Source organism: Poecilia formosa, unplaced genomic scaffold (genome assembly GCF_000485575.1).
Source record: "Poecilia formosa unplaced genomic scaffold, Poecilia_formosa-5.1.2 Scaffold43, whole genome shotgun sequence".
Lineage (NCBI taxonomy): Eukaryota > Metazoa > Chordata > Actinopteri > Cyprinodontiformes > Poeciliidae > Poecilia > Poecilia formosa.
In genome coordinates this window covers 2,088,871-2,104,514 of record NW_006799982.1, presented here as the reverse complement: position 1 = coordinate 2,104,514, position 15,644 = coordinate 2,088,871, and the positions used below count along the sequence as shown (strand labels likewise).

At 38.0% G+C, this 15,644-nt stretch overlaps 1 protein-coding gene across 4 annotated transcripts in view; it reads right to left on the bottom strand.

Moving 5' to 3' along the window:
- Nucleotides 1–160: 160 nt before the first annotated feature.
- The window catches only part of LOC103137804 (uncharacterized), a 56,350-nt gene continuing 40,866 nt past the window's right edge, over nt 161–15,644 (bottom strand). For 2 of the 4 annotated variants that reach the window (XM_016671262.1, XM_016671261.1), the window contains exons 3-8: nt 7,287–7,414; nt 5,442–6,596; nt 4,782–5,099; nt 4,318–4,435; nt 3,681–3,794; nt 161–935 (exon numbers count right to left, since the gene is read on the bottom strand). In XM_016671262.1, coding sequence (XP_016526748.1) covers nt 764–935; nt 3,681–3,794; nt 4,318–4,435; nt 4,782–5,099; nt 5,442–6,596; nt 7,287–7,365 — 1,956 coding nt within the window. In that variant the 5' untranslated portion in view covers nt 7,366–7,414 and the 3' untranslated portion in view covers nt 161–763. The remainder of the gene's footprint in view (nt 936–3,680; nt 3,795–4,317; nt 4,436–4,781; nt 5,100–5,441; nt 6,597–7,286; nt 7,415–15,644) is intronic. The other 2 variants (XM_016671265.1, XM_016671264.1) reach the window with 2 other exon arrangements.

Genomic DNA, 15,644 nt, shown 5'->3' with positions numbered 1-15,644 from the left:
AAACAGTAGAGATTTTTTTTTTTTTTTTTTACTTTTCAATGTTTATTCACATGCCTTGTGATCATAGCTCCAAAGACGGCACTTTGTGTGATCACTCGCAGAAAAATGCAGTGAGAAGGCATTCCTGGTGAAGCTGTGCACACAAAAATTCTTTGTTTTCTTTTTTTTCTATCAGAAAAGTAAAAACAATGACTTCTTATGAGTTGAGTTAGACAGATGACTGGGAGTAAATTATTGGTAGTACATGTGTACAAAATCCCCTCTAAGGGAAAGCCTGAAGGGCTGGACTCAATAAAATCTATCATCTCAATAATACAGTGTAGAATATGAAGTCAACCAAGTATCAAAATGTGTGAAGATGCTATTTTTTTTTTATCTTAGTGAGATGCCATTTATGTTTTGGTAGCATCGTTTAGCATTACAGTACTAAAAACATTTATATGTAATTCAAAGCAAAACATTATAGATGTCGACCTACTTTCTGGGTATTTTGTCAGTCACAGTTCTTTTTTGCATGTACAAAAGAACGGGCTTGAGCCCAACGGTATAAAAGCATATTTTTTCTGTTCACCCACATTTTTGTTATGTCTTTAGTTTCCATTGCACACACAGATAAATGACAGTTATCAATATCAGAAATCAATATAATGATGGAATACTTGTTGAACCCAAATGATGGGTTTACACTGTTTGGAAAGCAGTTGGGTAGAAAATGGCTCTTTGGTTTTTATTCAGTGAAAGCAAAAGGAAAGAGATGGGTGTCTTATATGGAAGTCCTGATGTCTTGTAAAGAGTCTGATCCTGGTCCTGGGCTGGGCAGCATCTCTGTGGAGCTTCGTGAGCAGTTTGACATGGCTACTACATCTTCATCGCTTTGCTTTTCCCTTTTTATTGCCAAGGCTGAAGCCACATCAGATGGGTCGAATCTGGTTATCCTGGCAAAAAAGGAGAGTTGGGAGAGATTGAACACTTGCGTGGAAATACTTTTCTTTAAAAATTAAAAAAAGGTTATGAAACTTGGAGGTAAAAACAGGTGAATGTGAGTGCATTATGTGTCTTTTAGAAGACACATTATATAAGATATAGATCAGGATTTTTATTTTTTTTTTTTAGATAAAAACAAAGACTTTTTTTTTTACAAATGTTGGGGTGACAGAAAAACTAACAGAGAAAATTAATATTTTCTCTCTTTTTTTTATGAAGGCTGTTGGATTGCTGTTTAATATCCTGCTGAGAGGAAATGTTAATATTGTCATAGGAAGGGCTGTTGATTTAATGGCTTGCACACCAGATGGAGACACACAGCTCAAATGAGACACACTGGGAGATAATGACATCCAGATATAAATAAATAACTTGACATTATGGACTAATTGCAGGTGATGCTGTCCTAGGCAAAATAGTTTCAGAATTGGATGAATGTATTTTGAACACGCACCTCTTAACTACTTAACATCATCACGTCTAGTGAAATTTCAGAAATTGTTTGCAGAAATTTTGTACAAGCCCCCCTACCCAATCCCCCCCCCCAAAAATAAAAAGATTAATCAAAGTAAAACAGAAATTGACTGAATGTTGCCAGTTAAACCACTTCAAGGTTTAAAGCCTTCGCTGTCTTTCGTAATTTTTCAGTGAGAAGCCTGACCCTATGCTTCATTTGCTTTAGACGAAGCAATGTTTTGAGGCTTAGATACTATAAGTGAGTTGTTATTTCCTTACCACTTGGACAGCTACTTTGCACATATTTACATGTGCCACGCTTACTGCTACAGCCTGCCTATTCTGGAGCAATGAGATTGTAAATTCAGCTGTGCTGCCTGAGGGTTATGCATCAGTCAACGTCGGAGAAGGTTGTTCCAGGTAAACCCACCTCTGACTGCCAAGTCTATGCTAATTACAAAATGCAGAGCAATGGTGGAATACAGGAAGAAGCGAAATATTGATACATTTTGCATTCTTTGATCATTAATATTTTACTGAAGTGGATTGTAATTTATGATGTCTCTTAAGTAGTTGTCGAAAGGTATGACGTTGAGATTTTCTGTTGCCTTTTTTTGCTCCTTTTTTATAATTTGATCCATACAGACACCTTAAAAGCCATTATTTTCTACCAGAGTACAGATTTCGTCTGGCTTTTAAAATAATAAAACCACACCAAATACTCCAATAGATCAGCAGGAATGTAATTTGTCATTTTAATGTCAATAGTTATCTGTAGTCATTTTGGTTTTCAAACATCAACTGAAGACCCATCTGACTCTAGTTGTGATCTCTTTGGTTGAACAGCACTGCTGCCTCTAACATTTAGATTAAGAGGTAAATGTTTACATTATGCAGTGCCCATTGGATTAAAATAAATCGTTGTGCACACTGCACAGTGTTAACATTAATAATATAAACTTGCTTTATTGCCTTTTACCGAGTTGCCCTTACTGCAGAGCGTTTCTGAGCTTTAGCGTGCATTTTCTACCCTCCACATTGAGCATTTAGAGTAGAAAAATATTCATCTTTTTTTTTTTCTGGAAAACCTGCTTCTCTTGTCACAGTTCTTACTGTTTCTGTATTACAGCTTAATTTGCATCATGCTATCTTGCATCATAGCATGTATAAACAGCATTTTTTTTTCATTTTGAGATCATTCCCTTCCCCAAAATAGAACTTGTACAACACTTTTTACAGTAGCTTCTGCAGTTTGTTGACACTAATTATAGTAAAGTAATTTTATAATGACAACTTTTCTGCAAATTATCAGATTATGTCACGTCACAAGAACCTGTTTTGTGATAGCTCTGGTGTTCAATATTCATTTAAATTCAAGACTGCCGTTTTCTTTTACGTTACTAGCCAAACATTTCACATTTTCAACTTTCTTTCCATCAACGCCTTTAGTCTGTTACTGATCCAAAACTGCTACCTCCATTACCCAGTAAAGCTCTTGTTTCACCCTTTCAGTCTTTTACGTGATGCTAAGAGCAGAATCCTGAGCATGCCGGCCACAAAATTCCCCAGAGGTAATCAGCTGAGAAGCACACAGCTGGTTGTGTCTTGGAGCCACAGGTTCATAGCGTGATATTTGGTCAGCTGACGGTCTGAATATCTGACATTTGGCTGGTCTAGTTGATAATGAGTTAAACTTTTTTTTTTTTATGATACAATGAATCGTAAAAGAATACAAAGCTGGTGAAAAATCTTCCCAAAATCATCTTTTAAACTTCTAAATGACACACATCCTGTACCAATGTGTTTGGGGGACATTTGAAAACAAAAAAAGATGCAATAACCTGATTTCACATATGTGCACAATATTAAACTAGCACTTGTTTTTATGCACATTTTGATCCATTTTCCAGGGTATATCACTAACCGTATTAGAACTAATCTGATTAATCTCTGTATAAACATATGGCTATAACATGAGAATACAATAACATCCCTCCTGAAAATGTAATAAATTGACTCTTGTTTTTTAGTCATAGCATTCTTCTTGATAAGTTTAATGGCAATCTAAGGATCAACTGAGAAAAATAATTGTTTACACTAAAGAATTCAAAATACCCTCAATGCCCTTTTCCAAACATTTTCTGACAAAGAAAAGAAAATATAAACTGTGCTTTCATTCAAACTATATGCACTTTACACATCTTTTCCACCATTCCAAACATCTTCGTGAGTAAACATACTCTTGAGAGTTTCCATTGTCTTCTGTCAGAGTGTCGTCACTGCAGTCGCCTCCCATCTCTGTCTCTGGTTCAACACACGCTTCCTCACAAGCCCGCTGCACGGCTGCTGGTGTGCTGCTCACACAAGAAGCACATGAACAATGTCTCTTTATCACTGTCATGTTCTCTTCCTGTTGCCCTTTTGCAAATGAGCAAGGCATTGCTCTGAAGCATTTGGACAAGTGTTGGAAAGCTATAAAACATCCTAATAAAGATAAAAAAGAAATCATTTTGTGAACATAAGAGGAGATCCAGAGCCAACACAAAGCACATTCTCCTCATTTCGTCATCCGTCAGTGTTGAAATGTTAACTGCAGCTTGGGCAACATCAGAGGCAATTCTGTACCAGCACTGCTGTGAGTCCCATCTGTGATTGTGGGCCTGTTGGTTCTACAGCTAGCTATCAGACTGCTAGTTTCAGCTTTAAGAAAATGAGTGCTTAGATGTATTTAGTAGTGGTGCTAATGTAGAATTATTAGTCAGTCAGAGGTCACTCACTCTGAGGCAATTCCTGTTTCACTTACATTGATTTTTTTTCTTTTCTGGCTTTTATTAAGCTTTTCTGCAATCCTTGATGCGCAGAAACTTCACCACTTACCTTTTCTTGTTCCGACATTTGAGGACGTAGATAATGATGACGACGGTCTCCAAAACCAAGAAGACTGCAGTAAAAATAGCCCCGGTCTTCCATGCCTCAAGGCCTTGCTCATTCTTATCTAAACAAATATATTACCAACAAAAGACAAGGTAAGAGAAACAGAAGGAGGAACTGAATTAAATGAATCAATAAACATACTGCTTTAAACAAAAAGATAAACTGGAATTCTGTTTTTTTTTTAATATTGATATTTTAAAAAAAAATAAAATTACCTTGTTTTATGAAAAGGATTTTTTTTTCCACTTTTGGGTTATGTAAATCTAGTCTACTTGGAGGTGGTAAAAAAAAGTATGTATTAAATATAGATTTTTTTTTCTTTTTATGATGGGAGCCATATTGTGAATGGGCCTCAAATTTCTTCGCAGTAAGTGTAGTATGCTTGCACTCTTTTTCCGCCATATTACCTGTTTTTCCAGGTGTAACTTCCACTGCGTCCCTGATTCCATTTGGTTTCTCTCCTTCTTCCTGATGATATTCAGCAAAAACATTGTTCTCAAACTTATCTAGTGTGGGTTGGATCCTGCCATGGTTGTGTGGCAAAAATCCAGGATTTGAGGTGATTGCACTGCTCTGATGGTTGGATTTCACCTCAATGAGCGTATTATCTTCAGTTGTACCAGCACCAAATGATGGGTTTGGAGCAGAGGGCTGGTTTTCAGGTCTCTTTTCTGTGAAGTCTTTCTTACTCTCTTCAGATTGTGGACCAGGGATCACCATTGCCGCTAAACGAGAAGATGTGTAATATGACATACAAAACATTACGCCAAAAGGCAAACATTTTGCTAATAGGAGGGAACTACAGCGTCTTGTAAAAGTGGTCATACCCAAGCTTTTATGTGACGGCGTAAAATAAAGTAGCTCATAATTATAAAGTGGAAGGAAAAATTAAAAAAATGGTTTTCATGTTTACAGTCTGAAAATTCTAGATATCAATGGAAAAAATGCAATACAAATTAAAGTAAGGACATTTGGTCAGTTTAAAACATGTCTAAAGATTTTGGATTTCTCGTTGGGCTTTGATTCCACTTTTACAAATTTCTTCATGGCAGCTGCACATATCTCACCTTGATCCTCTTTATTGTCCTCTGAATCCTCCAAAGCAATTTGCTCCTCCTCTCCAGCATTGTCACCTCCTTCAACCGCCAGTGCCACTGATCCTTCCTTGATTACAACCTCACCATATTTTGCCTCTACTGTTACTGTCCTTAAGTCTGTACCTTCTGTTTCTGCCTTTTCTGTCTCCACTAAGCCATTGTCGTCAGGTTTTTCTAGTCCGTCCATGTTCTCCTCTCTCCTGGCCGCTCTCTCCTCTTTTATCGGTTCTCCAAAGACGGATTTTATTTGTATTACATGATCATTAGGATGAAGTAATGCTTTCTGTCCATCTGTGTGGTCTGTGTGACTTATCTCAAGCAGAGCTGCTTCCTTTCTCCTGCTATTCTCTATCTGTTCTTCATCAGCCATTTCAAGGCCAGCTTTAGATTCTTCCTCTTTTTCCTGCTCTGGCTGTACGCCCACTGCCACCTCCACAGTAGCTGGTGTTTCCTCTCCATCCTGTGTTTCTCTTTCAGTGGCATTCTTTAGAACTATCAACACAACCTGCTCCTCGCTGTCCTTCTTCGCAGCCTCTAAATCCCCTTCTGTCTCCTCTAAGGCTCCATCCACAGCCTCTTGAGTTAATATAGTTTCCAATAATGACTCACCGGTGACCTCCAAACTCACTGCTGCTCTGTCTGTCGTCTCTTCAACAGATCCAGCTCCTTTTCCCCATTCTTCCTTGACAACTTCTTTACCCCCTCCAGCTACATTTATAAATGTATCCACCCTTGCTTCTACCTCACTCTTCTCAAAACCATTATCTCCTATCTCAAGAGTCATATTCGTCCCGTCTTGGAGTGGTTCCAGTGTTTCAGATTCTTCCTCAGCTTCACTCTCTCCCTGAGCATCTTCTTCTACCCCTTCCTTCTCCACAGCCATATCTTTTGCTTGAACAGCTGCTTCCACCTGACCCAGAGCTGCCTCTACCACCCTCTCAAGCAGTTCTTTTAACACTTCTCCTGCTCCACGGCCCTTCACTTGCTTTGAGGCTTCTTGCATTGCCTGCTGAACGTCCTTCAAGCTGGTAGTGGACACTAAAGGCACAATTTCTGGTTCCTGGTGAAAGGTCTGGCCATCTTGGTAGGCAGCCTCAGTTGGGAACTGAATGGGGGCAGACATGCCTGAAAATATATAGCCAAGCATTTTATGTGTTTTGGATAAGCAAAATCTATAGTTTGTGATGCTCTGTATTTGTAAAGTTATTGATGAAATGATAAACACATTTATGGGTTGGTGGAACTGCGGTTTTACCATTTGCATCTTCTGAGAGATTGTTTCAGAATAAACAAATGTTTATCTTAGACAAATGTAACTTGAGAAAATACAAAATGCGCTTTTAAAATGATTTCAGAAAGCGCTCATTGTTCTGAGGCAGCAGTGATGCCTCAGAAAATCACACTACTATCACCATGCGCCTCACTGTATGAAGTTCCTTGAAAGTGTTGGTTTTACAGCAGATTTAAAGGAACCAAAACCTTTTTTGTCTCATGAGTCCACAGAATACTTTCCAATACTGTAAGGTGGAACTTTGTGTTCTTTTTGCACAGCAGTGGTTTTGACCTTAAGGTTTTTCATCTTAGTTGAGTTTCTTTCTTATTGCTGAACCTTAAACCGTAACCTAAACTGAGGCAAGGAACGCCTGCAGTTCTGTAGGTGTTCTCTTTAATTGAGAAAAAATTGAATTTCCTCCTTTCACAAGACATAATCTCACTTACCTTTTCCCTCATTTAGACTTCGAATCCCTGTGCAGTCACCACAGATTACAATTACATGGTCATTGTATCAGAGCATGTTTTATAATATCAGCCTACCTTCAGATGTGCTGTGTTGTGTTAGCAAAACCACCAGGAATCCCTTCAGTATGGAGTGCCTCATGTTGTCCAAAAACATACACTGCTAAACATCCAAGTCTTTCCAAAGAATTGTCGACTTCCTCCTGCTGTTGAAAGGAATACCCAAATGTTAGGTGTTAGCCTGTTCACCAGTAGAAACCACACAAAGTATGGGTGGACTATAACATTCGCAGGTGACAAAGATATGAGGGAGGGTGAAAAAAAACAGATATTTCCATGTCAAATATTGCCACGGTGAGTTCTGTCGTAGCACCAAGTGACTCTACATGAAGTAGCACTGAACTGTCAAATGCCTTTGAGACTCCTACAACGGCCGCAGCGAAGCATCGGCAACATGTCACACACGCAGCACACTTATGAGGAGCAATTATAGTAGAGCTGTGAAATGTAGGGTTAAGCGGCTACCGGGGCCTGAGATAGAATCAGAGATTGCGAAAGACAAAAAACTGCCATACATCTGGAAAAAGTTGAAATAACTCAAAAGAAAGGGGGTGACCCACATTTGTGGATATGAGTCACATCTGTTTTTTTTTGTTTTTTTTAGGTTCATTTCTTACACTAAGCTCACATGTGTGTCCAAAGTATTGTGTCTGAAACAGCCACTCCTTAGTGAGACTGGATGGACTTCTAAATGTGATGCATTATCTGTGGTAAAAAGAAACATTTAATGTTGTTCCTGTGCGAGTTGCTGTTGCTTGTGATGGGCTGCATCATAATGTGAAGCATGTGCTGGATAAATTGGGATCTCTGTGAGAAACGTATGCGCTGTCAGAAGTGTTGTATAGTTGGGGGCAATGGAAAATCACTTGGTACCATTTTGTATAGCAGTTAATTTATATGATTTATAATGAGACCAATCTGAATGCAAGGGCTAGATTTGGCCTTATTTCTAACAATAAATCTCTTACAATTAAACCTCCCCGCCGTTTTGAAATCTTCTTGGTCAAAACCACCAGATTACTTTTAGTTATTAAATGTGACACATTTCACATTCTGTCTTTAAATGTCAGACTCACTGGATTCTGTTAAAACGGTTATTGTTGCACTAAATCCCAAAAGTCATCAGCAGCGATAAAGTGAATAGAGCATTTTGTACTGAACACAATCAGATCTCTTCATTCGGGGAAATCAGACTTAATAGCCTTAGACGGCAGTTTTCTATTAATTCTGTTGTCACAATGGATTAAATGCTGGGGATATGACAGTTTAATATTTTTTTTTACCTTTTTACTCCAGGTGCAGACATGAGGTGAAATGGAGATATTTTCTTCTGTTTGTTTCATCAAATCAGTCTACCCTTGTAGTCAACATGTGCTATAGTCGCTCTGTAATCTGCTTAATAATTCCACCCTTTATGAGGGTTATTTATTCTATTGTGTTTTCCCTGAAATCAGTTGATCCTGACCAGAGGCACCATTTATTCTCCTGCTAAAAATGTGCCTTACACAACTATAAACCCAGATCAGATTTATCAACCCACCAGTTTATGATGTTTTGTTTGTTTTTTTTTTTTCTTCCAGGCATCTCTGCACACACACTCAATGTTTTGAATTTAGAAAAATAATAAAGACCCATCCTCGGTGTTTGTAGAGGAATATGTCAGTATGAGTCTCTCTGGTCTTTGTGTAGGTTTTTAAGTCACATGGGGTGCCGCACTGTGATCTCTGCTACAGCGTGAATCACTTGACAGTTCACTGCCAAATCCGAACTCCTGCTCATGAAACGTCTCTGTTCTCTGTGACAAAACAAAATCATACAAGAGCTGAAACTTTGGAGTTTCAGAGGGGCAGCAAATTATATGAGAAATGGAGCAATTTCTTTCCTGAGTTTTTATTTTGTCAAAAAAAGCTTTTGAAGCTGTCTCTAACTTTCGATCTCTAATCTTTTCCTCCTTTTTGTCCTCAGTGACTGCCGCAGAGTAGCTCAGAAAGGTTAATACAGTCACATGTGCTTCACATTGGGCTTTGTGCTACTTGAGACCTCACATGTGACCGGGCTGCAGAAAGAGATTAACACAGTTGCACACCTAATATTGACTAATTGCAGATGTGTGGGTTCCATAATTAGTAGTAATCATAAAAGTGATTACTGAGAAAAGTAAATTAAAACATAATTGAGTAATTAGCCTACGAAAATTACATATTTTCTGAAGAACTGCCGAGACTACGTTGTGCGAAAGGGCAGAGCGGAGCAGGTTCTAGTTTGAGTTGTGCTAATTTTAGGAAGGAGGAACCAGGAGAAGCCTCGCAAAGAGGTGTGATGGTAGAGTTGTCTTGTTGATGTGCTCCACCTACAGGCAGGAAGAGTCAGTACTTGTTTGTCAATGTTTTAGATTTTATTTATTAATTTTTTTGAAAGTAGGAAGTTTTAAAACTTATTTTTAGCTTGTATGTAACATTTATGGAAAGACTTGGTGCTCTACTATAATTCTGTTTGCTCTGACGGTCAATATTTCAACTTTTGAGACAATAATTGGAGTTTAATGTTTGCTGTTCAAAAATGTAAATGCACTGACGGTTGTGCAATCTCTTTATTATTCTTGTTGGCTATATCGTCAATAAATCATGGCTGAATTGTTAGAATAAATTTCTTAGAGGACATTTGGATTCCAATCCTTATTCATTGGAGTGAATAAAGATTGGCTGAACTGGTATTAGCCCCACAGCCTTGGATGAGAATAGACATGGACTATAACAAGTTGTGTGATTGTAGGTACTACTCGTTGCCATATTTTCAGACAAATGATCCTCCAGATTTGCCCAATAATCAGAACAAGAATTCATCAGAAAAATATTAAATACCACCAGTTATCTAATCTTCTCCAAAATACATCCCACAGAATTTAGTTTGGGTTTTCATAAGATGTTTTTCTTAGTAAAAAGTGGTTTCTGTTTGTCATTACAAGTTACAAAATCCCACATACCCTCTATGCAGATGCACTCACACTGGTTGTGCTGGTTGTACTGAGCAAGCTCTGCGTTAGTGATATCACAACTGCTTAGTATGGATGGGCAATATGGCACCAAAATCGTCACTTAATCATGATTTCCCTTATAAGAAAGCATAGCTATTAAAAATGTTTGGAACACTTAGGCCAAAGTGCACTTCTAAATAAATCTTAATCAGAAAAGATTGTATTGAAGTTATTATGAAAATCATCAGCAAAGAAGCTGAAACTACTGTTGCTGGTTTGGCTGAGTATATACACACCCCAGATGCAATACTGATCTTTAGCTAAGTCAGTCAAGTTGGTAGCAAACTAGACTATTCTGGAAAAAAAGTAAACGTTTATCCAAGTGTTCAGTCATTTTTGCATCAGCTGCTAAGTGTCTTTATTAGCACTTCTGGGAAGATGAGTCCAATGGATAATAATAAAAATATTAATAAAATACCAATAGTGCAGTAAGCAGTTACATGCCCTTTAAAACATATCTGTATTTAGTTTTAGTTGAAGGAAAGGGGAAGAAATAAAAACTGACTGGTCTGATTAAGACCACAGAATCAGTTTCACACTCTCTGCTTTGACAGATCATCAACACATTCTAATTCCTTTATTATCCAATATTGCGAGATCACCCACCTCTATTCTGTAATTGGGAGGAGAGTGTCAAGGGGGAGAGGTGGAAAGTTTTAGAAAGCCTGAAGCCTTTTCAAAGCAACCCTCACATATTGGCAGCCTGTTCTTTCTTATGAAAAATAGCCCTAGCAGCAATTTTCTGAGGTAATTTTTGATGTAAAGCAAAGCTAATTTTCTTTTGAGGTGGGTTTTGTAGCTGGACTCTTTGTATAATGTTTTTCCTAATTCTTCCTGAAGTTGTGGTCAAGAAAACCCCAGTCCCAAACACAAAAGTGGTGTTTAGGATTAAATCCTCTGCCCAGGCGCAGCAGTGAAAATGCCTCAAAGAGTAACAGCAATCTAAAGCAAACTAAGAAACAGTACCGTCATTAATGACCACCTTTATCTAGAAGACTTCAGATGAGACAAGACGGCTGAGAGGTATAGCTGTAATGAGTGTGCTAAAGCGAAGCAGGAGAGCAAACAGAAAAGTTAAAGGCGTGTTTCTCAAAAGATTACCACGGCAGTTGAGAGGAGGAGGTCCTGTTGGCCTGACCCAAAATGGGGCGATAGGATTCGGCTGTTTATTTTCCTGTCTCTACCTGCAACTTTAGGTTTGTGACCGGTCCATAAAATGTTACTTCTCTGCATAGTAACTTGACCGTTGCCAGTTTCGTCTGATTTTTATCTCTCTTCAGTGCTCTGTCTGGGATTTATCTCAATGAGCTCAATTTCTCAGGATTCATTTAATCAGCGAACAGAAGAAAGAGCTGTGAACAAGGACGCTGAGTTTCTGCGCTGTTTTTGAATCGTAGTCCTTCATGGTTGTGGCAGCGGAGGAAGTGAGTGAAGCCATTCTGTCTGCGTTCGTCACGATTCCAAATACTGAGCAATTAAAGTCGGCGCAAGACGAATGTTTGAGGACATTTTACAGCTGGAGAAGATGTCATTCGGCTCAGCACTTATGTTCATTTACAACTTAAAGAGTACATCCCTCCACCAAGCAATTGCTTCTAAGAAATTGTCCAAACCCTCTTTAGAAAGCAAAGTGTAGAGCTGTTGCTGCGCAGAGCCTCGGCTTGCTAAGAAAATAGGAGACTGCTTTAATAAAAAATTTGGGGCACAACATTTGGTGCTAAAATCTAAAATTTCAAAGCAGCAGGTACCTAAAAATCCTAATTTGAAAATCACAAAATACATATTTATTACATATAAAAATTTCAATAAAACTGGATGTGACACACAATATCTCTATCTTATTTAAGAACTATTATGAAAAACATTATTTTTAATTTAACATGAGTAATTTTTCTTGATTATTGTAACAGTCATGTGCAGCAGCACATCATAAATTTATTTGATCTCTTAGCATAAGACATGAAAACCTCTCAGAATACTGATGTAGAAAAGGTGACTGGGGTGCCGCCGAGTTTCTGCTCAGGTTAAGCAATCAGATATTAGGGCTTGATTCACTGACGTGGAAGCACTTTAAATTATGTCATGATGTACAGTTGTAGAAGAAATAAAAAGTAACTGTATAAAACGTAAGTCTTTATATAGATTTAATCATATGATTTATTTAAATATTGATTGACTTTCAATTGAGTGATAAACTGACGCCTTTAAAATATACTGATGCTATTGATTTTTTATTTTACATGATGGATACATTTCTGATTTTTGACTTTTAGCCTTCGAAAACACTGATATCATCTAGAATCTGATTAAGGAGGAGGGCAACTGAGACATCTATAAAAACATTGAGCAGACAGGATGGCTGCTCAATGAAAGGAGAAATGTTTGATAATGTTCTACTAGTTACAGAGGGCCTTCGGTAGGGGCCCCGTCTCAGATGATTCTTCTGTCCCAGATCTGTAAAGTTGTAGAAGACGGTCGCCCAGGAACCTGGATTTTATCAAGAGTCAATCTGTATCTTCCAACACATTTTTTTGTGCCTCTTTATTTTGATCTTCCCTATATTTTCTTGTTCAGTAGCATTAGATTTGCCTGAAAGGATTTCAAGTGTATACATTTTATCTGTCTCCTGCATATGTGTCAGATCTTTTGTTGTTTACTTTACTTGGTGCGAGGAGGAAGCCCCCCATCAGCACAAGACGGAGACACGTTGCAGTCACAGAAGAATCCTCCCTCTGAAATTCATTACTTTGAAAGGCATGCTGCGAAAAGAAAACAAATAATTCTGTGCTTCAGAACTAATATGGGGATTTCTGTTTTGTGGCTGCTTGATGTTTTGCTACAAGGAGCTGCTCTACCTTAAACTCAGGGAAAAAAAAGTTTAGATCATTTGGAGTTTGTAGAAAGGTAGAAGAGCGGAGCAGAGAACAATATTAGTGCACATAAGTAAATAATGTACAAATTACATGTTTGAGAGTAAAAGCCTTTGATAGAATTGCAAACCAAATATATTATATATTATATTATTAGAAATTTAAGCACTGGCTGCAGTCAGTGCTTAAGGAGACACCAAAGTTATTGAAGTCTTTGGAAAGACCAAAGTAAGAGGTAACCGTACTCCTGCTATGCTTATCATCCGCAGAACATGGATAAACTTTTTTTTTTTTTTTTACCATGCTAGTATTTCCAATTCCTAAAAATCTTTTTTTAGTCTTATCTAATATTCAAATTTTCTGGAAAAATAAATATTTTATTTTCTCTACCTGAAAGTCGTAATAATCAAAATTACCCAAAATACGTGTTTCAAATGTGTCTCTATCTCACTTTTTGAATTGAGTTAACAAAACATATTACTTTGTGATGATAATATTTACAAGTCTGCACAAAATTACTCACAGTCATGACCGATTATAATTTATTATCATTCAACAAAAAGTTAGTTTTTGATAGGAAAATGGGCGTCTCTTGAAAGATAAAAAATTCATTAAAAAAATATAGGAAAATATCTATTTTATTGTCTCTTAGATATTAATTGGAAATTTCTTTATTTGCATTACAACAATCAAAACCTTCCCGTAATGTTTGTAAACCAACTGTTTGTATGTTTCCACTGGTCTTTTATATTTGGTGTTGAGCCCCAAGTCCTTGAGATTGGAAGGACTCTTTGCCATCACCCTAATCTTTAACTGCCTCTGCAGATTTTCCATCAGAAAGTCTGGAGCTTTGCTGGGCCTCTTGAAAACATTAGTATTACCTCCGGTCATATCAAATAATCAATGTGTCACATCCATAACAGCGGTGAGTCATGGTTTAGTGGTATGGCCAGTGTGTTGGGATTGAAACCTCAGTCACCTAAGAGACCAGCTGAGTGTGTCGACTGACAGAAGCGCATCAAAAATGGCTTCAGGGATTTCCACCGATGGAAAGTGCCAGTGGGAAGGTAACAGGGAGATGATGAGCCAGTAAAACGGTTTGGGAGCAGGATATATCCTTTAAATAATATCAATAATGAGTTTATTTGCACACTCCTCCATATGATCCGCCCCTCACTCTTCAAAGTGCCAAACGTTGCGAGTGGTGAAACATTTGGGAATAAAGGCAGGTTTTGTTTGGTGAAATGAGAGATATTAGTCATTCATAACACAGAAGTGGTGTTTCATCTAATCATTCCCTCTCCTGGTTTCCCACTTCTCTCATTTTCTCTCTCCCTCCGCTCACTCTGCTCCTCTGTCTGTAGCTTCAAGAATTTTTCAAAAGGATGTTCCCTAAATATCTAGGACATCTTTTTGGGTCACCATTAACATCACCCAAACTTATAAAACATGCAGAGAAGTTACCTTTTTTTTCTCTCTCCTTGCGTATAAGGAGATCTAAGCCTTCTTGCCGACACAAACAACAACATCAACCAGTACCAACAACAGAAATAATATATGCTCTCATTATTATTCCTATTTGGAGCTATAATTTATTCTACATTAGTTAGAAATAGCAGTTTCAAAGGAAAAGCCATGAAGAGTGGCTTGTTGATAAGGCACGAAAGTTAAGTCAATGTATTCAGTCTTTCCCTGTTTCCCCCCTCATTTTTCCCTCGCACATGAAAACACATGCAGGCTCTACATGCCCACATCTCTCAGAATACTCACTTCAAGTGGAGAAAATGTACAATTAATTAGAGAGAATCCACATTTCCTTGCTTGTTTGTGCCTTTGCACCGAGTCTGTGATCTGCAGCTCAAAGCAGAGCCATGAAGACAGAAGCCCAAACCACTCCCACCCCCAATCAGCTCCATATGCTTGGAGCAGGCTCCATCGCCGAACGATGACAGGCGCGTATGAACTGGCAAATAAAACACCCCGGTCGCTCGCCATCATAAATGTCTGTCTAATGCCAGAGCAGAGCTTCACTTCTAGTTAAGTCATCACTCACTTTGCCTTTATTTCCACTGGTCTGAGTGTTTCATTTAGTGTGAAGGAGAAAAAGACATAGTCGCATTTGATCAAACACTTTAAGGCACTCTGCTCTCAGATGCTACTGCCATAGTCTGCCAACAGAGTTTCCTTTTTTTCTGTGATGTTAAAAAAAAAGGAGGAAAAAAAAAAAACAATACCTCCCTGAACATTTCTGCTCCTCCTTGTAAATGGAACACTTATATAAGGCACCATTGTGGATTACATAAATATCTCAAAGTTATCAATATTTCATCCTTGGTGCTTTTGATGTGTTTGGTAATTGGATATTTATGTTGTGGGCTTCCTGTCTCAAAATCCCACTGCACTTGAGTGTTGGTGTGTGTGCTTGAGTGTTTGAGTAGAATATATGTATGCATGTATGTTTATATATATATA